We start from the raw sequence: 26,063 nt of genomic DNA on the forward strand, positions 1-26,063 counted from the left end.
ACATTCTAGTCGCTGGACACAACTGTGTTCTCTTCCCTTCTCAGTGCTCTGTGTAAAGTTAACAGGTAATTGAAATAGTACCGCCCTCTACGTTGTACATGTCGGTTATACTTTGTTCGCAGTTCCTGAAACTGAACCTGCGAACACATCCTCTTCAGTCCTCCCAAAGCTGCATATGCTCTCGTCAGTCTAGTCTCTAATGCTCTCCTTAGTGAAAACACCGGTCCACCGAATACTACCCCAAGATAAGTGTCTGCATCTGTGTACTCCACAGTCTCTTGGCCATACATAAATGTGGGTGCCGACCTCCTGACCCACTGTGGTGTGGTGTTGAACACCATAACCTTGGTTTTCCCCAGATTGACAGACAATCCACTGTCACGAGAACATGTACGCAGAGCATCCAAATGACGCTGCATCCCCTCTGGAGAGTCAGAAATCGGACAATATCATCAGCATATAGTAATAGCGGAATCCATGTCCCTGCTAGCTGAGCCCCCCTATCCCCTTGATGCTCTACATAGTCCAAAAACTCATCCACATACATCCCAAAAAGAGTCGGGGATAGGGGGCATCCTTGCTTTACTCCAATAGTGGAGTGGACCATGTCAGACATTCCCTCAGTGGTGCGTACCCGCCCCATCACTGTCCTGTATAGAGCTAGAATACCCCATATCAGCTCTGTAGGCACACCCATGTCGTGTAGTCTGTGTATAAGTCTGGCTCTTGGCACTGTGTCAAAAGCTTTGCGGAAATCCACAAAGCTACAATAGATCCTCTTGCCATGGTGTCTACCCTCCTCAATAATAGCTCTGAGTGTCAGAATCTGGTCAAGAGTGGAGAAACCTCTCCTGAAACCTGCTTGCCCTAGTGCTCTTATGCCCTCTCGCTCTGCCCATCTACTCAGCTCCTGCTCAAGAACGGATGCATACAACCTAGATAATGTGTGACCAACCATGATGGTGCGATAATTCGCGGGAATCATGGGATCTCCTGGATTGAAAATAGGCACAATCGTAGACATACTCCAAGTCTCCGAGAAGCCTTCATACATGGCTCGATTAAACGTCATAGCCAGGAGCTCTGCAAGCATATCTCTGGCATGGATGAAGTGCTCTGCTACCAGACCATCATGATCATGTGCTCTCCTTGTCTTCATCGTGTCAATGGCTTTCCTTACCCTCTTGGCGTACAGAAAGAACATGTCTCCGGGCATGTCTCTAGTGGGTCTGGCAGAGGTGGTTGCCCCGATGCTGTGTAGAGAGATGTGGCATATTCCCCCCATGTCTCGGTGGAGGTGATCGCTGGTGGTGGTGAATGCTCGTGGAATAGCTTCCATGCTTCGCCTGAGTCCTGACTTATAAATAGTTGATATAGATCCCGCTCTAGTTGAGATAGATAGGCCCTTTTCTTTCGTCGCACTAGGCGGCGAAAGATAATCCGTGATTGTCTATGTGTGGTAATACCCGTGAGCACTTCCCTCTGTAATTTGATCCTCGTCTCTCTGCACTCCTCATCATACTAGCTGTTTTGGGGCATGTTCCCAGATCGTCTCCGTGTGGGCTGCCGGTGGGGGTATGTCTCTGATGCCGCATCATGGAGCGTCTCTGTCAGTATCTGAGTGAGTTCATCTAGTGGCCGTCCTAGCTCTTGGGTGCATAGCTGCCTGTATACCTCATCCATATACACAGAATCCGTCTCCCTCATGAAGGTATACCGAGTGTGTGTGGGGACCTCTCCTAATGGAGCTGTGCTGAACTGAAAGGTCAGGGTGAAAGACACGATAGCATGATGAAACTGCTACTCCAACCGGCCTAGTGCCCACCATGAAATCATGAAAGAATGGAATGAGACCTAGCTGGGCCATAACATAATCCACTGTGCTGGCACTATGTCGGTGTGGAAAGCAAGTAAAACCTCCAGCTGTTGAAAATCTTTGTAGGCTATTCACAATGGCCAATCTGTGTGCCGTTCCTGTATTTATCAAGTATCTGCCATATTCAGTGTATTCCTCATCTTGTGATAGTTTGGATAGACCCGTCTCTGTGACTTCCAGCTCTCTAAGCATCACTTCGGAAGTATCATAAAATAGTCTGGTGGTGGGCACTCCTATCATTGAAATCCCCTAGTATGATAATGTCACCATCCTTGGAAAACTCCCATATGTCATTATCCAAAATAGCAAACGGGGATTGTCCTCTAGGTGATGCATATCCTTACGTACTAGGAGGAAAGTAATAAATAGCAATGTAGAGGTATCTGCCCATCTCTGCCCTGAGCCTCACCCACATGTACCAAGCCTGTTCATCCTTGCATGCTATATATATTAGTGGCTACAGTTCCTCCCTGAATAGAACTGCCACTGCCCCTGAGCCCCGTCCTCGATGCTCCAATCTGGTCTCCTGTCTGCAGGCTGTCTCCCATCTATATCCGCTCACCTTGTGGCATGGATTGTCCAGGTGCTTGATGCGTCTCAGTGCTCCCACTTTTCTTAGTGTCCACTCTCCAAGCCCTTGTATGCGTCTGCTCGCTGACTCCCACCAGAGTCATGAGTTCTTTCACCTCTTTATCCACATTATCTTGGTCTCTGAGGCCACATATCCTTACGTGTAAGGCCCGTACACGTCTCCTTTGCTCCTCTTCTAGTGTCAAGTTGATGACGGTTGGCGTGGGAGTGGGAGTTATTTCCTTGCCTTTTCCTTTCTTGACAATCTCGATCCATTTTTTGGCCTTTTTTGCTTTTTGTTGGGTCTTTGTGATGACATCTAACCACGAGGTCGTCATTTCTTTTTGTTGCTCCCTACCTTCCTTGATGGCCCGTACTTGTTCCTTAATCGTGTTAAGTTCTTCAATGACAGAGGATTGACGCTCTCCTTCTCCGAGGACAATCTGCGATCGCACCTCTGCAAGCTCTTTCTTGAGTAATGAAATTTTTTCATCTTGGGCCTTCACACGATCCTCGAGTGTATCGTGCTTCCTTGTGCTACTACGCGTGCGTCGAGTTCGTCAATAGTACCTAGGAGGTGGCGGTTGATCTTGCTGATGGACTTGCTCAATTCTTCTTTGCATTTTTGGATGGCATCCTCCAACGGGTCATCCTTGCCGTTCTGCTTTCTCATGATTGACGGGCCGCAGCAGGAGAGGGAGAGGGATACAAAAGTTTTTTTTTTCTCTCTTTCTCTCTACACGAGCAGACTCTCTCTACGCTATGCACCTCTCTCTCTCTCTCTCTCTCTCTCTCTCTCTCTCTCTCTCCTTCCTTTTTTTTTCTCTCTACGCGATTTTCCCCCTCTTTCTCTCTCTAAGCCGGTTTTTTTTCTCTCTCTCTCTCTACGTGATTTTCCCCCTCTTTCTCTCTCAACGCCGGTTTGTTTGTTTTTTGGTTTTTTGTTTTTGTTTTTTCCTCTTTCTCTCTCTACGCATTTTTTTCCCTCTTTCTCTCTCTACGCCATTTTTCCCCTCTTTCTCTCTCTACGCCACTTTTTCCCCCTCTTTCTCTCTCTACTTTACTTTCCCCTCCCCTCTTTCTCTCTCTATGCGTTAGGTTAGGCTTGGTTTGGGGGGGTTGCAGGTAGAGCATGAGAGAGAACAGAGGGTGGGGGCAGGGGCAGCGGGAGAGAGCAAAGCACGCGAGCAGGGGGCAGCGAGCGGGAGCAGGGAGCAGCGCGCGAGCAGGGGCGGGGCGCAGAGGCAGCGGGAGAGAACAGAGGGCGGGGCAGGGGCAGCGGGAGAGCAGAGGGCAGCAAGCAGGAGCAGGGGAACGGGGGGGGCAGAGGGCAGCGGGCAGCGGGAGCGGGAGCAGGGGAGCGGGGGGGCAGAGGGCAGAGAGAGAGTGTGATTAGCCAAACCAAAAAAATGATCCATTCCGTCTACGACCTCGACGCAGAAACCCTAACCCAAAGCCCGTCACACAATGGGACATAAAAGCAAGAGCTGAAAAGCAAAGTTAGTGCAGGATCACCAATCCAATAACAAGTGCTAGAGAGAAGAAGAGGTGCGAGGTTTTTTTAAAATTCTTAGAGAGAAAAGGTGGCTTTGTTACACAAATGTTACAGGTTGGTCTAAAAGACACGGGATGGGCACACAGCAAGATAAAGTTTTTTTTTATCAACACATACCTGCCTAACATTTTTCAGATGGAAAAATCGATAGTTGATTTTTGGTACTTCTGCCTCAACATTATTGGAGTTCGGTTCCATCCACAAATGTCTGTTTCCAAGTTTAATAAAAAATCAACATAGTCTCTCAATATAGTTGACAATGTTTCAGACCAAATCCAGGTGCGTGATTAAAAACAATTCATCAGTAAGCCATGAAGGTTCAGAGAGCCTACTCATGAGCTAAAGCAACAAGATGCTGATAGTCTAGAAGCAATGGCCCCAGTTCCTTCAAGCGAATCAATTTTGGATCACACACACTCCAATGCTCGCGAATGGACTTCACAAAAGGAAGCATATGATGTGAGCCATTGACCAAAAATATGAAAAGTTCAATATTCACTGACTGATCATAAATTCACGAACAATACCTTTACAATGCTTTTTCTGTTGATAGAAGTACCTTGCTGATTGAGTGTTATGCCTAATGCTACTAACTGCTTCTCCACTTGCTCATCCACTGCTCTGAAATCAGAGACCTCTGGTGTAATGGGAACAGGAGACAGTCCTAGTCGCCTACGCAGCTCCACAAGAGGGGAAAGTAAACCTTCCTCTACAGTCTGTAAAATTGAAGGTTTACAATGTGATTTCATCTAAACGAAATGAAAACAGAAAATTTGCAAATCTTACTGCAGTTTCCCGTGAAGCTACTGATGGGATTGGCAATAGATTTGAATGTTTCTCCAAGGGCATGGGCATAACATCAGGTGACTTTTGAGCTGATTGTAACGCTCTCTTTGCCATGGGATCATCTGCACTGGAGTAGTCAAAATCAGCACATGACTTATCTAAGGGAAAGCATACATTGTAGCAGAAAATCACCTTCTGAAACTAGCCACCAAAAGTCACCAAAGGTAGACTTCCCATCATAGCCACCAATGAGTAAAAACTGATTTCCAACTCGTGTCATTGTATGATATGCCCGTGGAGGTGGAGACTCACTAGTTACCAAAAGCCTTTTCCATTGCACAGATGCTACTCAAGACAATAGATCTTTAAGCCCTCAAGGAAACAATGAACTAATGCAGTCTTCAGCAGCACATACCACGATCCAGGATAACACAATCGCTGTGATAGATGTCATATCGAGTCAACCATCCTCCAGTTCCATGGCCCCCATAAACCAACAGCTGTGTAAACATAAGTGTGCTATGATCAAAGCCTGTGTGAAACTGTCTAGTCATAGAGACGTGATTTCAACATTGAAGACCACAAAGCTGATCAGAAGTTTTACAGAAAAACATTGTATACCATGGGACAAAACGTGTTAAAAATGAAATCCCAATAACCTGATGGCCACCAGCAGTGACACTATGACCACAGCGAGGAGCAGGAGCTTGCCCAGGCAGCTTCAGCTGAGTCCATGCAGGAGAGTCCTTTTCTTGCTTACAGAAACAATGCTAATCAGCAGCCAATAGACGAGCTGAGTTTGAAAAGCCTACATATTATACAGTGCTTACCATCATCAAATAATCCTTTTAAAGCCCACAGATCTCCCATAATTGGGCCCCCACCTCCTAAGAGTTGGAAAGAAAATTGTGTCAGCACACGTTTATTTCACAAATATTAAAATTTTCTACTGATTTCATGTTGCTTTAAGGATGGAGACATAATTATTCATCTCATGTGACACCACATAACATCCCTGACTGTTTGTTGTTATGTGTGTAGGTAGGGCCTATTTACAGAAACACCATTGCCTCATTTGAATCTGAGATCAGAGCTTGCCTTGCCCTCTCTTGAGACACCATTGAAACCTATACAATGAAGGCTTTATTTTAGGAAAAAATGCAGCGTTCTAAATTTTGTGAGGATGCTTCTACGCAAGCTACTTGCAAATTGCAGCTTGTCTATAGCTACTTTTGTGGTTCGATGCATGCTTCATCTTTTGGGAACCATTTGCACTTCATAAATTTTATTGATGATTACTCCAAGCATGTGTGGGTAATATCGGCTTAAGAAAAAGTCAGAAGTGTTTATGTGCTTGAATTTTTTTTTGCTTATGATTGAAAATGTATCTGATTGTATTGTGGGCACCCTAAGTTCTGATTGAGGGATGGAGTATATGTCTAAAGAGTTCAACACATTTCTGCACATCACGTAATAAAACACCAACATATAGTGTCGTATACCCCTCAGCAAAATGGTGCTGCTAAGCAAAAAAACGAGTCACTTCTTGAGATGGTACAATGTATGGTCAAAAGCCAAGCTTTGCCACACACATTTTGGCATGAGTTAGTAATGTGTGATGCATATATACTAAAGTGGTGTCCCACTAAAGCATTGCAATTTATCACTCTGTATAAAGCTTGGCATAACAAGAAGCCATCTATTGCTCACTTGCGTGTCTTCAGTTGCTTGGCTTATGCTTTAGTTCATAAGTAACAATGCTAGAAAATTGGATGATAAGGCTCTGAAATGTACTTTATTTTTTTCCCGAGAAAGAGATCCTTCCATTAGTTAATAAACTACCCATAGGGCTACAACCAGCTCTGCTACAAAGGGCTACATCAAAACAAGGGGAGACTCTCCCAATGAAAAAACAGAATATGTACAATGGGCTAAATCAAGAGATGGGAAGAGGAAAAAGCCACACAGGTGGATGGTAGTGCCATCTGGGTGTCCCCTGGACCATGGTGAAAAAAGACCATGGGCGCCAGAGTCGCAGGAAAGCCTCTCTGCGCTCCCGCATGCGGTTGGAGCTACCCTGGAGTCTCGCGAACTTGCGAGTGTGAATCAGCTCCAACCAAAATCACGAACAGTCTTTGTCGGAGGGACAAGGCGAGCCTCGAAGATGCAAAAGCAGCGGGCCCGCCAAATGAACCAGAGTGTCAAGCCGCAGATGAGCTCCCAACACACCTCTCTCACTGCACCACTCCTAGGGGGAAGGGGGGGGGGGGGGGGGGGGGGGGGGTAAGCTATGTGGCTAGCTGAAGTGTAGGTCGACCGCCCTATCATCCTGCTGATGGAAGCCAACTCAAACTAGAGCGCAGGGCCCGTAAGTGTGGACCAAGCTGCAACACCCCAAGTGTACTGTCGGGTTGTGGAAAGAGCCGGCATCAGCCGAAGAACCCAAAGCCAAACCTGTTGTGCCATGAGGCAATCCCACAGACAGTGTCACTGACTCTCCAAAGGTGACCACAAGCTGCACACGCTGCCAAAAAGCCACTATGCACTAGCCAACTCCCAACTGTTGTAGCTCTGTGTGCAACTAGCCATTGGAACAAAGTGACTCGCCTCGGCTATCTGGAGTCCCACAACCGCGCCCAAAAGCCTGACAAGAACTCAGCTGTGAGACACTCCTCCTGCCAATGAAGTGCTGCAGTAGGACGAGCCTCTCTCCGATCTGCCAGTATGTGACGCCCCAATCGAGCATTGTACTGAAAGAAAGGGATCCCTGGGTGGTCAACTGAAGAGAAGGGGTCTCTTCAAAACCACTCTCCAAGGTCCCATTGCACTCGTGCCAGAGGGCAGCTCTCCCAAGCCCAAAGCCTCCAGTGGCTTGTCTCAAGATCAGCTGGGCCAGGATCTATGACACAAGTCCTGCCCACAGATGCACTACTCGTATCCTTTGAAAACAACACTCTGCAACCTGCGGAGCCTCTACTGAGACTCTGTGTAGTCGACCCTCGCCCTGGATCTCGAAGAACATGGAGAGTACGGACTCTGAGCAAGCGCGAATTGCAATGAGGACCTCCAGTCGCATGAAGGCCCCCATCCATATGGGAGCTGCCGTCTCTAGAGGAGTGAGCCACTCAGCTGGTAAGGCCTCTGTGATGTCTTGGCACATGCTCTGCACCCCTCTTATGCAATGTGGCTAAATGCTCTCTACCTCCTCTGGCAAACCTGAAAAATGAAGCCAGTCGCCTAAAGTGCGTGCCGGACCCACTGCCATGGGACCCCAAGAAACATGAGGCCTACTACCAACCAAGTGGCCTCTCTGAGTGCTAACCATGGGGTTCGAAATAAGGGGCTTTCTCAAGCGCTCCTCCGTGCACGTCGGCTGGTGCTGCTCTAGGCCACTCCGCAGCTGCACCCAAGAGCGCAGCAGGCTCGCAGCAAATCGATCCTCCAGTCTCTTGCTCAAACCAACTTTGCGCATCTCTGTAAGATCCACCGGATGGAAGGACTCCAAGGGTCTCCTGCATGAGGCACTCGAGATCTCAGCCGCTGAAGCAACAACTCCTTCCAAGGATCCTCCCCTAGAAGCAGTCCTCTTGAAACCGGCCCGTAGGGGGGTAGACTTTGGCTTTCACCCGAAACTTTACTTTAAACTTTAGGACACAGAGAAACTTTGCAAATAAAAACCTGTAACGGGAATTGACACTTCAAACACACACGGCTTGAAAGCTAGAGCGCTACCAAGGAGACGCCGACACCTGTTGGTCCCAAAGACTGACACCCCTTTCGGTATTTCTTTGTTCTTAATGCAAAGAAACAATCCGATCACTTTCACCTAACTCCCACCAAGCTGTCAGGACCTGTCCATGGCTGTAATTGCAGGTTTTTGACCCAATTTCGCCAACATAACGACGCAAAATCCCTGTAGGTCAAAGGTACACGCCTAGGACACTTTTCCCCGCATTCTGGAAGCTTTACGGTGAGCAACAGGTCAATTTCAGCGTGCTGTAATTTTCTGTTTTGCCAGTGTTAGGTGCCTATAGCCCTGTACACGCATGCCAAGGCCTTTCCGAGGCTCCCCTAGCGATTCCCTGAAGTTTAGGTGCGAAACCCTAAACCTGCAAAAAAACACGGCAGGCTGTAATTCTCTGCTTTGGACCGTTTTGAGTGGAGCGAACACGCGTGTCTCAAGTGCTTCCGCACGCAATGGGACAGTTCCCCTTTGAATCGGACGAGTTTTCACGTGAGAAAACTCTCCGATTTCGCAATCCTTCGCCATGCAACTGTGCGTACCTGTGGGGGATTAGCAATTAGCTAATCCGGTTCCTGTTCAGAAGGCCCTTGCCTTGGCAACGCTCATAAACCCTCTGAACTATACATGGTCAACTGAGTAGCCCATCTAGTGGGGCATTACCATATGTGCCAAAGGGGAGAGAGAGATACGCGAGAGCAAGTCATCGCATTGCATGAGACAAGGGAGAAGGAAAGCTTTCCATTAAAGTTGTGATCACCTGCACCCACTACTCACCCACACACTGTAGAGCACACTGAGCTACAAATCAGGCCCCCCCTCTCAATTTGGGCACCCCCTCTTCTGGCTGAAAGTGGCAAATTGCTACAGGGCCACCATGTGTCCAGTTTGCCTCTTTAGAGTTAATTTCTAGTACCCACCGACTTATAAGTGTAGCAAGGGGGCATAAATGACTTTGGACTGAGCCTAGACACCCTTTTACTGCTTGGATTCCAATGCCGACTGGCCCTACCATCTCGTGCGGCGACCTGCCCTTCCCAATTGCGGGTGAAACTCTCAGTCGTCGGCCGTTTCACACTGGCTAGCAATGTCCGGCCATTTGTGACTTCAAGAGGGTCCCAAAAATTAAATAAAAGTCATCGGAAAGAAACCAACAACTAAGGTTAGCAGTTGCCACGTCCTCGTGACAGTAATTAGCAATTGCGACATCCTCGTGACATACGCAAACGTCCTCGATTGCATGCCATATATACATGCCATTGATGATCTTGTGTTGTTGGCACGCTTTTATCATCGCATGTACCCGCAAGAAAGGTCATAACACATAGATACAAATGACTTAATGAGACCTTTATACTTTTGTTATTTCCATCTATGATAGAAGTGAGCATAATATCTTTAACACTTGAAGAGCGATGCACACTTCTATTGCATTGAATCCGTATGTACATTTGATCTGCTAGCTGTATCATTACCCCTCCTTTGAACACGTTGGGTTGGGGCATACGTAGGTTGTAACCTAAAGGCCTCAAGGTAAAGCTGCAATACATTTGGTGACTGACAGCATGCTCTTCCATCCACTTTGCATCCATAGGTGGATAGTTTTTAAACTTCACCAAATAGCGTCTTGCAACCTGTCCCTTAACTTTTCTTTCTTTATGTGCCAAAATCTGCTCAGGTAGCAAGATGCACACTTCTATTGCATTGAATCCGTATGTACATTTGATCTGCTAGCTGTATCATTACCCCTCCTTTGAACACGTTGGGTTGGGGCATACGTAGGTTGTAACCTAAAGGCCTCAAGGTAAAGCTACAATACATTTGGTGACTGACAGCATGCTCTTCCATCCACTTTGCATCCATAGGTGGATAGTTTTGTAACTTCACCAAATAGCGTCTTGCAACCTGTCCCTTAACTTTTCTTTCTTTATGTGCCAAAATCTGCTCAGGTAGCAAGATCTCATCAAGGTCCTCAACTTCTGGCTGATCTTCCTGTGGCATATCTTCTGGCACATCACCCACAAAGGGTCTTAGAAGACTCATGTGAAACGCATTATGAATCTTCTCAAGTGTCATGCAATTTCAGCCTATAGGTAACATCACTGATCTTATCAAGCACTTGAAAGGGCCCATAGTAACGCATGCTGAGCTTCGGAAACAACCTTTCCTTGCCCTTCATCTTCTTTAACCTTGCCTTTTCAAACCGTAAAAGTATCCAATCACCAGGTGAAAACAGTAATTCACAACGATGACGATCAACATCCCTTTTCTGCTTTGCCTGAGTTTTCTCCAAGGCAGGCTTAATCTCCTTATACATTTCATCCATGTTCTCAACATATAGATCTGCCTCAAAGATCTTGTCCTCTGTATGCAAAATGGGGGGAACCTTTTTGCCACCTTCAACAATCTCAAAAGGTGCCTTGCCTGTGGACGAAAGCACCGTATTGTTGTACGCATACTCAAGCATAGGCAAATATTGTTCCCACTTGCCCTTATTATCTGACACATAACATTTCAACAGATCCAAGACAGTAGAATTAGCCTCTTCTGGCTGTCCATCAGTTTGTGAATGAAATGAAGATGAGAACTTGAGCGTAGTGCCCATGTTCTCAAATAATCCTCTCCAAAACAAACTTGTCATGCGAGGATCACGATCATTGACAATAGACTGTGGCATACCATGGTACTTGAACACATTGTACATGAACAACTGTGCCATCTGATCAGATTTTATCTTCTTCCTGACAGGAATAAAATGGGCCTGCTTGCTGAACCTGCAAATAATGGTCCATATACCATCATTTCCTATCGGCGTTCTTAGAAGATCAAAGATAAAATCTATAGCAATGCTTTCCCATGGCTTATCCGGAATCGGCAATGGCTGTTATAACCCTAGTGCTTTTTGCCTGTCAAACTTGATCTTTTGGCAAATCACGCATGCTCGCACAAAGGCATTCACATCTCTCCTCAAAGTAGGCCAATAAAAGAATGTCTCTACCACTTTCATTGCCCTGCATACGGTGGGACATGACTTCTACCATGACCTTATGTCGCAATGGCCACAAAGTCTGCCATGCATCATCATAAAACCGTCTCTGAGGAAATAGTTCTCATGACGTTGCCCGTCTTCAGTTGTTCAAAGATCCTTGCAAAATTCTCATTAGAAGCATATTGTTCCTTCATGTCATCAAGCTCATGATGATAAGAAATTGACACAGCTGAAATTTGTGGCTTCCTTGATAACGCATCGCCACAACATTCTTCTTACCTTCCACATGCATAATCTGGAAGTGGGACATAGAAAGAATGTTTGCTCATCGCATATGCTTTTCAGATAGCTTTGATTGTGTTAAGAAGTATCGCAAGGTCTAATGATCTGTCTAGACAACAAAATCAACACCCACCACGTAGTGCTTCCAGCTAGAGAGCGCATGAATGATGGCCAAAAGCTCTTTCTCGTAGGTTTGCACAGTCTCCTCTCGCCCTTGCAAGATTCTGCTCTCATAAGCTACTACTCGACTATCTTGCATCAACACCACTCCGATGCTATTGCCACACGCGTCACATTGGACCACACATGACTTCTTGAGGTCTGGTAAAACAATCATGGGATCTGAAGTCAACTTTTCCTTTAAGAGACTGAAAGCTGAAATCTCTTTTTGGGTCCATCTGAAAGTGACCTCTTTCTTTTGTAAAGCGTGAAGAGGTGAAGCTATCTCTGCAAAATTCCTGATAAACCTTCTATAGTATGAGCACAATCCCAAGAAGCTTCGGACATCATGCAGAGTCTTAATAGCGTCAACCTTTGCAGGATCCATTCGGACACCATCCTTTGACACTCTGCGAGTCAAGAAAGTGAATCTCTTCCAAGAAGAATTCACTTTTCTTAGGATTGACACGTAACCTGTGATTGCGTAACTCTTCGAACACAATGGTCAAGTGACGCCTATGCTCCTCCTCATTCTTTGAATAGACTATCATGTCATCAAAGAATGTGCCAACAAACTTTTGATGCGAACGAAAAACCCGGCCATCATCCTATTGAACGTAGCAAGAGCATTTGTAAGACCAAATGGCATCACTAAAAACTCATTGAGACCAAATGTCGTCCTAAACGCAGTCTTGTGCACATCCTCTGGCCTTATACGAATCTGATGGTACCCACGCTTAAGGTCTATCCTGCTGAAAATTGCAGCACCCTCTAAACGGTCAAGAATATCATCAATCCAATGGGATAGGAAACCTGTTCTTGATGGTATTCTTATTCAACGCACGGTAGTCAATCCACATGTGCCAAGAGCCATCCTTCTTCTGCACTAGGAGCACTAAGGAGCAAAAAGGTGAAGAACTAGGCTGAATCAGCCCCTTCTCTAAAAGCTCCTCAACCTGGCCCATAATCTCTTTCTGTTGAGCCACACTAACCCTATACGGAGTGTTTGGTGGGCTACACGCCAACCCCACCTCTGCCGTGTACCCCATCTCTTCAGCTCTGATGCCTGGCTTCATAGCTAACTCTGGTGAGATAAAGTTTGCTTTGGCACCTCCCGTGTGATCTCTGACTTTACTCCATGCTCTGCATAACTCGCTGGCATCCGTTCTTGGCCTCTCATCCACCATGTCTGGCACTAAACCTCCCATGGGTTTGGGCTTCTTTCTTTCTTGTCCTCTTTATCATCTGAGTTAGCCGTTCTTTTCCTTTGTGGACAATCTGTAGCAACGTGACCAAGTTGCTCGCATATAAAGCATTTATTCTCAGCCATCAAGACCTTATTTTCCTCGAATGACTTACGCACAAATGGCTTCCTTTTCTGTTTCTTTTCCTACGCTCCAGAAGTCCAAGCTAAGTTTTTATCCTTGTTGACCTTTTCCGACCCCTGTGACGTTTCAGGGGCGGTTTTCACAAAGGGCTTCATTGCTGAATTTTTCTTTTGCTGCCCCCCTTTCACGTTGCCCAGAAACCCACTATCCTCTCCCTTCAACAAGGCAAGACCAGTGTTGGCAACTTCCATAAGCTAAGTGAGGGTAGCCACTCTGTTCTTTGTACAATAATCTCGAAGCACTTTAGGTAGCCCACAACAATACTTCTCAATCTGCTCTGTCAGTGGCACAAACCTGTAGGAGGTTACTGAAAGCAACGCTTTACAGCACCTCCGATTGTACTCCTGTAGGCTCTTGCAAGTAGCTGCAGTAAGTTGGTGCCAATCCATCATGACATCAGCTTCAAATTCATTTGATAGCCACGCAGATGCAAACAATTGTTTGAAGTATACCCATGTGGTGGGTGCCTGTCCTTGCATCAACAATGTCGTCCACCATGTAAGCGCATTGAAGAGGTGGCAACTTTCCTGACCTTAGAGGCCTTTGTAAAATTCTCTCCTGCATAAGCTGTATCAAACTGCTTGAGGAAAGTAAGAGCCTTTGCCTTATCCTCAAAGCCGCTGAAAGTGCTAAACTTTACAGCTGCACCATCTTCTTTGTAAGCTTTTGGCTTTTCCAGTGCCCCCAAATTGTCATAGGGAATTGTCTGCAACATAGGCACTGTAGTAGGGGTCATCGGCATTCCTTGGCCATTGACATTTTGTGTTGTAAGTGCCATATCTGGCTGCTGTCCAGAAAAACCAGCCATGCCAAAATTGCCCTGTGGCACCCCATACTGGCCCTGATTGCTCTAAAAGCCTTGCTGCATGCCAATATTACCATACATGGCGTTTGGCATCATGCCGTGCATACCCCCAAACACTATTCCCGGCATATATTGTTGGTTTCCAGGCACACATACTTTGGAACACAGATCCACCCCCAAAATACCCAAGATATACTGTAGGTGGTGGAAAAACTTGATGCATTGCCTGGAAACTGATTCCTTGTCCATTTAATGCAACATGTGGACTCTGAAAGGTGGCGGGCTGAACTAGCAAAACCTGTGGAATTGGTGTCCTAACCACTTGTTCATGGACGGAACGAACCTGTTTTGGAGCCCCCGACTCCGCAACGTGCGAGTGCTCCCCATCCTGCTGGGACGCATGAAGTACTTGGGCTTGATCCTCATCGGGTTCTACTGGCTGTGTGAGTTGCCTTGTCTGCTGTGGCACTGGTGGCCCTTGCAAAAACTCCATAAACCTTGGATTCTGCACCAACTGAGAAAACACATTCACAACAGCAACCAACTGAGTCTTGAACGTATCATCTTCCAGTTGCCCAGTCATAAAGCCCTGCATTGGTGGAGCATTCACATCAACAAGAGGTACAGACAGACGTGGCCGTGAACTCTCGCCAACCTCAAATACTGTAGGAATTTGCTTGCTTGTCCCGTAAAGAGGAAACTTCTTCCATGATGCCTTTCCCTTTGTCGGTCATAGTGTAATCCCGCGTTCGTTTACTCTGTGTCTTCGCCGCAAACCAACCGAGGCTCACTTCTTGAGGAAAAAGTGATTCTGTCCCGGCGATGGAACCATGAAACCGGCCCCTACGGAGGTAGACTTTGGCTTTCACCCGAAACTTTACTTTAAACTTTCGGACACAGAGAAACTTTGCAAATAAAAACCTGTAATGGAAATTGATACTTCAAACACAAACGGCTTGGAAGCTAGAGCGCTACCAAGCAGACGCCGACACTTGTTGGCCCCAAAGACTGGCACCCCTTTCGGTATTTCTTTATTCTTAATGCAAAGAAATAATCCGATCACTTTCACTTAAGTCCCACCAAGCTGTCGGGACCTGTCCATGGTTGTGATCGCAGGTTTTTGACCCAATTTCGCCAAAATAACGACGCAAAATCCTTGTAGGTCAAAAGTACACGCCTAGGACGCTTTTCCCCGCATTCTAGAAGCTTTATGGTGAGCTGCAGGTCAATTTCAGCGTGCTGTAATTTTCTGTTTTGCCACTGTTAGGTGCCTACAGCCGTGTACACGCATCCCAAGGCCTCTCCGAGGCTCCCCTGGCAATTCCGTGAAGTTTAGGTGTGAAACCCTAAACTTGCAGAAAAACCCAGCAGGTTGTAATTATCTGTTTTGGACCGTTTCGAGTGGAGCGAACACGTCTATGTATGTCTCAAACGCTTCCGCACACAATGGGACAGTTTCCCTTTGCATCAGACAAGTTTTCACGCGAGAAAACTCTTGGATTTCGCAATCCTTCGCGATGGAACTGTGCGTCCTGTCACAAGGCGGGCACCACGTGCCAATAGAAAAGAGCAGAGTGAACAGACTTTTAGCACTTCAATAATTCTACCCCAGAGAGTATTGGCCCCCCTTTCGGTATTTCTTTATATTGCATCATCAAAGTACAAACCGGTACTCCAGACTCTGCACCTTCTCCAGGAAGCATGCCAGAGAACGAGCCCTAACCTCATATTTAAAGGCCCTTGGCCTGAAAAGCAGTTACAGTAAAAAGCCTTTAAAACTCAAAAGCTTCTGGTCCAAAAGCAAAGCAAAAAAGCTACCAACGTAAATCACGGAAATCCGTACAGCTTGCCACGTCATCAACCAACGCAATTTTCGGAAATCTCCCTGTTGTCCTTAGGGTTAGGGTTGGGGTTTCTGCAGTTCTAGGGTTTTTGGCATCAAAATTAGGGTTTGTAGGTTTTACAGTTAGGATTTCCAAAATTAGGGTTTCAACAGTTAGGGTTTTGGCAAAAATTAGGGTTAGGGTTTCTGCTTTCGGGCAACCACGTCATCACTTTGTGACACTTCTTCTGTTACTTGTTCTTCTTAGGGTTTAGGCCCCTCGACCGGTAGCTCCGTTCTTCAGTAGGTTGACACGTCAGCAGTTTGTTACATCTCCCCTTCTTGAAAGAGAGTAATCGTCCTCGATTACAGCATATCTGCAAAACAACTGAAGTTAGCTCAAAAATTTCCGAGGGACATTTCGAGGGACAATCAGTTTGCTCTTTTTATTAAGGAGTTAGCTTCTCCTTTCGGTTGTTTTGATCAAGGAGTTAGCTTCTCCTTTCGTCCATATCAGAACTCTTGATATTCCGGCGTAGTAAAATTAGCCATCACACGCAGACCGTAATGATCTTCCACGGGTGTCTTGATGCACTAAAATTACATACCCAGGCAATCTCATCCAATTAGGAATATTCACTGGTTGGCACATCACAATGCAGCACAAATGCTTACATATGCATATTACAAGACATAGAAACATAAAGCCGCCGATGAACACTCCTCCCGCATAACCTAACAAGGTCCGGGCCGGGAGATATTCAACGACTCTCTCATCACTCCTCCCGCATAACCTAAAAAGGTCCGGGCCAGGAGATATAGAGGCCTTTTACAACCAAACCCCCCCGAGACCGCAGCCAGCGTCGTTTGGAGGTGCTGAGAGTAACCACTGCTCAAACTTCTTAATACTCCTCCCGCATAACCATCCAGGTCCGGGCCGGGAGTCACAACAACAATTATTTTACAAGCACACAACCAAACGCTCCCCAAGCATCGGCCTACGTCATTTGGAGGTTTTCAAACATACAACAAAACGCTCCCCAGGCATCGCCCTACGTCGTTCAGAGGTTTTCAAACATACAACGAAACGCTCCCCACACATCAGCCTGCGTCGTTCCGAGGTTCAAACAATACCAAAACAGTATTTCTCACTTCTCCACCCGGGAGTAAAATCACCAATCATTGAAACCAGTATTAAAACCAAAGTCAAACAATTCAAATCGGCACCAAGACAGGCTCAAAACATATACCATCCATTTCAAACAAATTCCAATCAGGATCACCAAACAAGATCAAACAGAACTCAAACTTAAAAAGCAATCTTGACATCAGTCGAGCTCGAAAAGTCGGCTGACTTTCATCCTGAAGCCTGCACCAAAAATTAGGGTTAGGTTCCTTCCATGAAGTCGTAGCCAAGCACAGCATGGTCCATCAGCTCTTGGACAAACAGTGTTTCTTTAACGGCGATGGTAGTCCCAAGATAGCAATCGCATTGGACCTCCAATGTCATCTACTCGTGAGGAGACATCTACTGAGAGATGTCGAGAAATTTCAAGTTATGATCTACTAGGGTTCCATGGCAAGCATTTCAGGATACCCCACTCTGCCAGAAGTTGCACTCCAAAGGAAGATGTCCGACACCATATAACTTCGGGCAAATTTTTTAATTTTATTTTTTCTTGAAAGCTTGCCAAGTACTTGGAGTATGCTGCTTGGTAGTTGTAGACATCAACATCTACATGACACTGCTTTTGAGAAAAACAGTGACTTGAAACAAATCTGGATACTTCTCCTGCAAGTGATCTTAATTGGCTTATGACCTGTAAGACATGAGCGGTGAAGACGGAAGCGCGCCCGATGCGCGATGAAGTATGGGTGGGAGTGGCTAATAAGTCCGGGTTGGAGGGCGAAGATACCTCACATAATAATTCCAATAGCTTTGTCTGCTCTTTTGTAGGACCGGTATGCTTTCAGAAAAGCACACGCCTGATGCTCTGATACCACTGTCATAAGGCGGGCACCACGTGCCAATAGAAAAGAGCAGACTGAATAGATTTTTAGCACTTCAATAACAATTGAACTGAAAGAGAGACACGACACGCGACACGGAGTGGCGAAATTCCACCACAAAGAGTATTGGCCCCAAACCTTGGCCCCCCTTTCGGTATTTCTTTATATTGCATCATCAAAGTACAAGCCAATACTCCAGACTTTGCACTTCCTCCAGGAAGCATGCCGGAGAATGAGCCCTAACCTCATATTTAAAGGCCCTTGGCCTGAAAAGCAGTTACAGTAAAAAGCCTTTGAAACTCAAAAGCTTTTGGTCCAAAAGCAAAGCCAAAAAGCTACCAACGAAAATCACGGAAATCCATACAGCTTGCCACGTCATCAACCAATGCAATTTTCGGAAATTTCCCTGCTGTCCTTAGGGTTAGGGGGTTTCTGCAGTTTATAGGGTTTCTGGCAACAGAATTAGGGTTTGCAGGTTTTAGGGTTAGGGTTTCCAGAAATAGGGTTTCAACAGTTAGGGTTTCTGGCAAAAATTAGGGTTAGGGTTTCTGCTTTCGGGCAACCACGTCATCACTTTGTGACACTTCTTCTGTTACTTGTTCTTCTTAGGATTTAGGCCTCGGCCGATAGCTCCGTTCTTCAGTAGGTCGACACGTCAGTAGTTTGTTACACGTACCTGTGGGGGATTAGCAATTAGCTAATCCGGTTCTTGTTCAGAAGGCTCTTGCCTTGGCAAACGCGCATAAACCGTCAGAATTGTACATGGTTAACTGAGTAGCCCATCTAGTGGGGCGTTACCATATGTGCCAAAGGGGAGAGAGAGATACATGAGAGCAAGTCATCGCATTGCATGAGACAAGGGAGAGGGCAAGCTTTCCATTAAAGCTGTGATCACCTGCACCCACTGCAAATCAGCCCCCTCTCAATTTGGGCGCCCCCTCTTCTGACTAAAAGTGGCAAATTGTTGCAGGGCCGCCATGTGTCCAGTTTGACTCTTTAGAGTTAATTCCTACTACCCACCGACTTATAAGTGTAGCGAGGGGGCCTAAATGACTTTGAACTGAGCCTAGACACCCTTTTACTGCTTGGATTCCAATGTCGGCTGGCCCGACCATCTCGTGGCGACCTGCCGTTCCCAACTGCGGGTGAAACTCTCAGCCCCGTCGACCGTTTCACACTTGCCATGCAATGTCCGGCCATTTGTGACTTTAAAAAGAGGGTCCCAAAAATTATATAAAATCCATTGAAAATAAACCAACAACTAAGGTTAGCAGTGGCATCAAGAGAAGGGCATTGATTTTTATAAGACTTCTGAATCCACTTGTCATATGAATACCATTTCTAGCATTTGTAAATTGGAAGCTTATCATGGCTCTGACCAACAAGCCACTCGTGAGGCCATGAATCAGTAGCAAACACACGAGCAGCTTAAAAACTAGATCACACCTGTACCTCAAATTAACTTTACTATAGTCAGATACAACGCAACGTGCATTGGCTCCTTTCACTACTTTTTATATATTTATCACTCCACAGACTACACAACTACCGAGGAGTCGCTCTGCATGTGTGCAAGGTTCACATGTACGGTCACGTGCCATTAGTACACGTACAAAGACGTACAATCCTAATTGAACTACAAAAATTATAACATATTGTGGATGTTACGTACGATAAAAAATAAAAGACTTGTTATTTTAGTCTAGAGTCTAATCTTTAAAGAATACACATGAGAGAAAAGAACTTACTGGGGTCAACATCTTGGATCGTTTTATCCCAAGGGGGGATCATTTCCACCAAATTTACATGCTTTTTTGGACTCGAATTTGGCTGATTACTATGACACACGAGTGCCCACTCGTGGCTTTTGTTTTATGCTCAACAACTCATGCATATCTTGATTGAGCACGCAACAACCTACAGTGGTCACTTCTAGTTGTAAGGCTAAGTACAAGACAACTTTCACAGCTACAACTGGGTGTGTTTGGCTAAGATGCTTAATGAATGACTTAGGCAATGGACAACAATTTGCCATCACTATCTTCACTAAGAGTCACAATGCTTTGACAATTGCAAGGAACCTAGTGTTCCATGCACTCACCAAACACATTGAGGTGCATTATCATAATGGGAGGGAGAAACTCTATATCATCTCACAAATTCCAAGGGACTATGAAACCCTAGGCCATGCCTCCAAAGTCATCTGCATCCACTCTTAACATTTCTTGATGATGTACCCCAAAAAAGGATGCAAATCTACAGCACAAGGATACTGTAAGAAAGGCATGAGGGACCCACTCGTCATCCACCCCAAGGGAAGGTACCAAGATGTACATCTCTTTGACCAAACCAACTTGCCCAAGACATCACTAAACTAACTCTCAAACAAATCAGTGAATTGTCTCATATCCATGAAGTAGTTGGCCTCAACTTACTCCCCTTTGAGGACTGATGAGATTTGTTGCCATAGTTCGGTAGCGATGTGTGTGAACACACTTAGGACGGCCTAGGCACTTATTTCCCTCGCTAGGAGGTTTTTTTGCCCTGGCTTGTATACATGCCCATTACTTTAGAGAAAGCCTTATCTTTGAATTGGCACACTTGGTAATACTACTTCCTGTGGCGTGTGCCCTCGAGCTTCTCCTTCATCCTCTCCATCTTCGCATGCATCCCTGCAATTGTATCTCCAACAGCGTAAGTGGCAACCAGGACAACTCGTGTTCGGCAAGAGAACAATCTGTAGGAGCCCAAAAGAGGAGCCTGCAAAGCAGTGGGTAAAACTCGAGCTAGGGATAGGGAAAAAAGTTTGCCACCTACATGGGTTCCTCCATTCTCGTGTACTAATTACTCTCATGTTGTTTGATCTTGTCTCATGCGTGTATTTCCTAAGCCATGTGCCAGCAGTGACCATCGGAAACAATGTTGCTGCAATGATTAGAAAGGATGTCAAGAAGAATAACAAGAAAACTGGAAATGTGGGAGACCTCAACCCATTTACAAATTCTTCAATAAGTGGAATAGAACCTTTAGAAGATTAGAGAAAATTTGCTCCTCCACTTGCATCATAATGTAGTAAGTTGCCCGAGTTCATCTTGTGGGTGTGCACCAAAGAGCATTTTCCTTATTTCCAAAGCCACGTGACAACTGTGAACACTAAGAAACATGTTGCTTCGATAATTGTGTAGACTTTTAGGAGGGGTAAATACTAGATAAGTGGGAGATTTTCAACCCAGTTAGAAATGGAACAAAGCTCTACGGTTACATGAGCCGCAGAACAGGAACAAGAATAAGGATGGGAGTAAGACCAGAGGTCATGATGGGGATTTTGGGGGGGAGGAGGGGGGGGGGGGGGGGGGGGGGGGGGGGGGGGGGGGGGGGATCATGATAGGCCCCAAATGCCAAATGGTGACAAAAGCCGCCCGGAAAGTGAAAGGATAATCCAAAAGAAACCACATCTAATCTGATATTATTTTAAGAAAACTGGAACTGCTGTCTGGCAGTTGGGACAGCCTGTAACACACTCTGGGACAGGAATGCTGCTAAAATGGGAGCCAAACCCGCCCAGAACCTCCTACATATTCCAAACACAACAAACACTATGTTTCAAGGTCACCATGGAAGAAGCTCTTGTTTGGGTTTGTTATAATGGACTTCAGCCATTGATACTTTTAAGGTATTTGTCTCTGCAAAGAGAATATTTTGAAATCTGATTCGTAAAGCTCATGAATAGCTTGGACACAAGTTTCTGCATGTAATTTGATGAAATGAAAACAATCAAAACATCTAGCAAGCTTCCAGCAGAAACAAATCTTGATAAAGCAACTCAATTTGCCACACTAACCTCTGCCACCTAACACAAGCAAACGCTTCTCAACCATTGTTGCTGTGTGCCCACAACGCGGAGGTGGTGTTGGTCCTGTAACTTGAAGCTGCCTCCATTCTAAAGAAACTGCACCAGAGTACTTGTCATGAGCTATATGGGCTTACAGAAATCAATGCAAAGAGCATCTGCTAGACATCCCTGAACATGAGAGAGTTATTAACAGAATTTAATGCACAACAATGATCTACTGGTCATAAACATGAACAGATGATGCACATAATAGATACTTACTCGTATCTAAAATGTAGACATCAGATAGCCATTTGGACCCATCCCAGCCTCCATATCTATACATCCAAAGTTTGAATATAAATTCCAAACAACACGGTCAGTGTATCCCACAGTTTTTGGTACTTCAATATAGCATGAAATGCATGAGAGTCTGAAGTGTAAGATCAAGAACTTACAGCACGACTTTGCCATTGCCAATAGAGGCACCTGCTGCAAAATCACGAGCGGACGGAACGTCTCCAAATCCAGTCAGCTCTGCCCACTGCCAAATATCTGCATAATGTGACTAGGCTTTAAAAGACATTCGGAGCTTCACAAACCTCTCTGAGATGCCAAAAAAACCTGGGGAGACATTTCTCAACTACACCAATGACGGCGTAAGGAACTCAGGCTTTTGAGACAAAGGGAAACTGCACTCGATACGAGTACCAACAACCATACTTTGCATACCATCTTTCCAAAGCTGAACCAAATAAGTAGGCTAAGGACATATGTACGCCACACTTTGGAATTATCCTGCGCTGCTCAAGACGGGCATATCTCCTCCGACATTGAGAGCAATCATGAACCTCAGAAGTTCGCATTCTATTTAGGCCATACTGACCCGACCAATTTAAGTTCCCTAACTGACCCTCAAGAGAGTACTGTGAGCAATGGAAAAAACAGAAAGGCCCTTTTGACTCCTTTAAGATGCTGCTTGAGTAGACTACTTTCTAGAATCTTGAACAAAAAAAAATGGCAGCAACTCACAAGGCCAACTGATCACACACACACAAAAAAAAAACCCAACTCTGTGCGTGTGTGCGTGTGTCTGTGTTGATTGATGGATCAGTATAAAAAGGCTGACCTGCTGATTGAGTGCCTACAACCTTTCTTATTACTTAGTGATTTCACAATTCTGCCTGTATGTACATGTTCTGCCCTTACCAGTATCAAGCATCCAGAAATCTCCCAATCTGCATTTACAACAAATCAGAAGAGCAATATAACTACTGTCTATCAGGTTATCTTGCAATTCAAAACAATTAACCTTTTAAAGACCGGATCAGCCAAAACAAGTGGAAATCAAAATGAGAAGGCAAAAGGTGCAGACCGGTTACGCCCTGATCGGCCTCCAAATATAAACAAATGACAGTCAATTGCCACGGCAACATGAAACGCTCGTGGACTTGGCCCAACACTCTCGTCGTCACTTGAACTCCCGGTACACTCAGGCTGAAACCAAGCTTTGTTTTCTGTTCAAAAGACAAATTGATGTAGCTTAGTGTCGATCATTCCAAAATTTATCTAATCAAAACTTTACCTTGCAAATGAAGAAAAAGTAGGTTGTGAAAAAACGTGGAAACAATAGAGAGAGAGAGAGAGAGAGAGAGAGAGAGAGAGAGAGAGAGAGAGAGGAGGATGAAGAAGAAGAAGAGGATTTTAACGTCGTAGGAAACTATCCCAAGAGACCTCAAAGATCTATTCGACGAGAGTTGAACTCAAGACCACTTATTCAAGAGGGAAATGTCATAACCAATCTACCACACTTGGGTGATAGAAAGGTTACACCGTTTTCCTCTTTTTATGAACACACTCACACACCCACACACACACACACACCCGAGAAGCAGAGGATTTTAACGTCATAGGAAACTTTTCAGAGAGAGAGAGAGAGAGAGAGAGAGAGAGAGAGAGAGAGAAATGAAATGAAATGTTATATTAACGTCTTCAAAAGGCCAAAGTGACCTATGAGACCAAAAACTTACAATGTTGTGGATCTGATACAAAGTCTGAGTAACAAAATAAAAATACTATAGAATCCTAAGCTGCTAGATGTGAGCTAAGCAGCTAGCTGGGCTTGTGTAGGATATGAGTAGGGGGTAGGGGGTGAAGTGAGTGGGGGACTAAGACAACACAGTGTGGGTGTATCCTCAAAAAGAGGTAAATCACACGAGATCCAGCATCGGTCTCTTGCGGATCTCATCAATCTCCTCCATGGTCAATAGTCTGACTGGGCGTCGTGCATGTCGGGCCAAAGTGATCCAAATCCTCTGATGCAACCTCCGTCGATGCTGTGTAGTCCTCCGCAGTCGTGGGCATCAAGACCTCCCTAGCTCGGTCACTCGGTCGATCAACGTGCCTTTGGTGTGAGGAGAATGTGGGCTCTGTTGTGGTAGTTGCTCCTCCAAATGTCCAATGTCTGCTCTAAAGAAGTCTGTGATCCGTCTCTGAGACTGGCTAGCCTCTCCTCTCATCAGGCTCTCTCTATCTGCGCAGCTCGAGCAAAAACAATCCCAGACATCTCTGATCCTCGTACCCCATGACTCTAGAGAGTGGTCCAAAGCCCTCTCTAAACAATCAACGGAAGCGGCCTCGTATCTCATAGTAGATTGGGCAGTGGCATGTGTAGTGCAACTCTGTCTCACGCTCCATGTGACACAAGGGGCATGTCCTGGCCTCTACTAGTACTCCGCTGTATTTTCGAGTCTCGACCCAAAGCTAGCGTGAAGATGTGCATATCTGGCCAATAGCACATTGTACCCGTGAGACAAGTGAGTGTCCATGTATCTGGGTCTCGTCACAAAGTTGTTCTCCGTAAGCTGGAGAAGATACTCTCTATAGAAAGCCATCTTCCTGCTCAGCTCTTGTGGCGGTTGTATCTATGTTCTCTTGAGTCTAGAATAGTCAAGTCCTGGCGGATGAGCCTCGTGATCTTGGACTGTGTAACAGTCAAAGAGGGTGTGTAAGGTGCAGCGGAATGAATGTTGTAGTTTCTCAAGATGAGTGATCCATATTTTGCTCAAGGTTCCTTTTAGTTCTTACGGAAGGGAGAGTCTTCCGTTCTTAATGGAGAGTGCTATGATCACGAACAAAGTGAGTGGACACTGTGCGTGCAAGTGTATGACACTGAAAGATAGAGAGAAGAGAGATACGACACCAGAGACGTAAAAAGGCCCCACTTTCATTGGCGAGAGTGGTCTACGATTGATTGCACAAACGAGGACAATGATGATGCATAAAACTGATGCAGATCTAGGCTATGTCGACGACGACAACCGGGATGGCGATGACGACAATAGGGCTGAAAATGGAATGCTTCTAACTGCTGTCCAAAAACGCTAACTGTTGGAATCTGCTGCGGATGAAGTGCTGAAATTCGGGGCTGTTTTGGGCTGCTGAAAAACAGAAAAACACTGAGATGCTGTGATGAAAAACGCTGTTTTGCTGCTGTGATTAGGGCTGAAATCGCTGCTTGATTTGATGCTACTGATGGCTAAAAAAGCAGCCTGATCTGGTACTGAAAACGCAGCCTTCCGATGCTGAAAAACGCTGGATTCTGCAGCCTCTTGCGATGATGAAAAACGCTGGCTCCAAGGGTGTGTAACTGCGCGGCAAATGCTGAAAACGCCAAGGTTAAGGGCTGGCAAGGATGCAACAAAAACGCTAGGCTGAGGGTAAGGAAAAACGCCAAGGGCAGTGGGTGCTTGATGGTTCTTGCTGAGAGAGAGGAGGAGCTGTCGCCAATGGCCTGCTGTTCTCCTGGCTCATCTGCCATTTAGTGTTAACTTTGGTTTGCTTATATATTTTCTTACCCAAATTGCCCTACCTACTTTTGTTGGAAAGTCACTTAAATTAATAAGTGAAAAATGTCAAATAGGTAAAATAGGCTAAATGCACTGGAAAAATCCCCTAACTGATTCTAATGGATTCTAATGGGAATCCTTATGATCATGTTGTGTGCAACCAGAGGATATGCATCTACACTAAGTGACTGGGCATGCACTGTCTACAAATAGACTCACAAAAAGTGCCAGATCACTTCTAATCTAGACTGACTCAACTGACCGAAACCCTGTTATGGTGTAGCTTGTCCACGGACACATAGGGTTGGATGTGTCACGTGACATCCCCTCCTTTTTAAAGTGAGGTACTGGTACCGAACTGCATGGCTTCCTTGTAGTCTGCCAACAACTCTGGATAAT

General features: G+C 45.6%; 1 protein-coding gene across 2 annotated transcripts in view; it reads right to left on the minus strand.

The window, feature by feature from the left end:
• LOC147452429 (Galactose oxidase/kelch repeat superfamily protein) overlaps positions 1-26,063 on the minus strand; it is an 80,451-nt gene that overhangs the window by 16,756 nt on the left and 37,632 nt on the right. The window contains exons 3-15 of one of the 2 annotated variants that reach the window (XM_086518131.1): positions 23,192-23,333; positions 23,026-23,054; positions 22,275-22,371; positions 22,099-22,154; positions 21,826-21,933; positions 5,618-5,674; positions 5,447-5,538; positions 5,203-5,287; positions 4,980-5,132; positions 4,788-4,909; positions 4,529-4,717; positions 4,334-4,437; positions 4,119-4,209 (exon numbers count right to left, since the gene is read on the minus strand). In XM_086518131.1, coding sequence (XP_086374257.1) covers positions 4,119-4,209; positions 4,334-4,437; positions 4,529-4,717; positions 4,788-4,909; positions 4,980-5,132; positions 5,203-5,287; positions 5,447-5,538; positions 5,618-5,674; positions 21,826-21,933; positions 22,099-22,154; positions 22,275-22,371; positions 23,026-23,054; positions 23,192-23,333 — 1,325 coding nt within the window. Of the gene's footprint in view, positions 1-4,046; positions 4,210-4,333; positions 4,438-4,528; positions 4,718-4,787; positions 4,910-4,979; positions 5,133-5,202; positions 5,288-5,446; positions 5,539-5,617; positions 5,675-21,825; positions 21,934-22,098; positions 22,155-22,274; positions 22,372-23,025; positions 23,055-23,191; positions 23,334-26,063 lie in introns of those variants that run through there. The other variant, XM_086518133.1, reaches the window with a different exon arrangement.

The sequence above is a fragment of the Adiantum capillus-veneris genome, chromosome 8, assembly GCF_014529385.1.
Source record: "Adiantum capillus-veneris isolate H3 chromosome 8, ASM1452938v2, whole genome shotgun sequence".
NCBI classification, from domain to species: Eukaryota; Viridiplantae; Streptophyta; class Polypodiopsida; order Polypodiales; family Pteridaceae; genus Adiantum; species Adiantum capillus-veneris.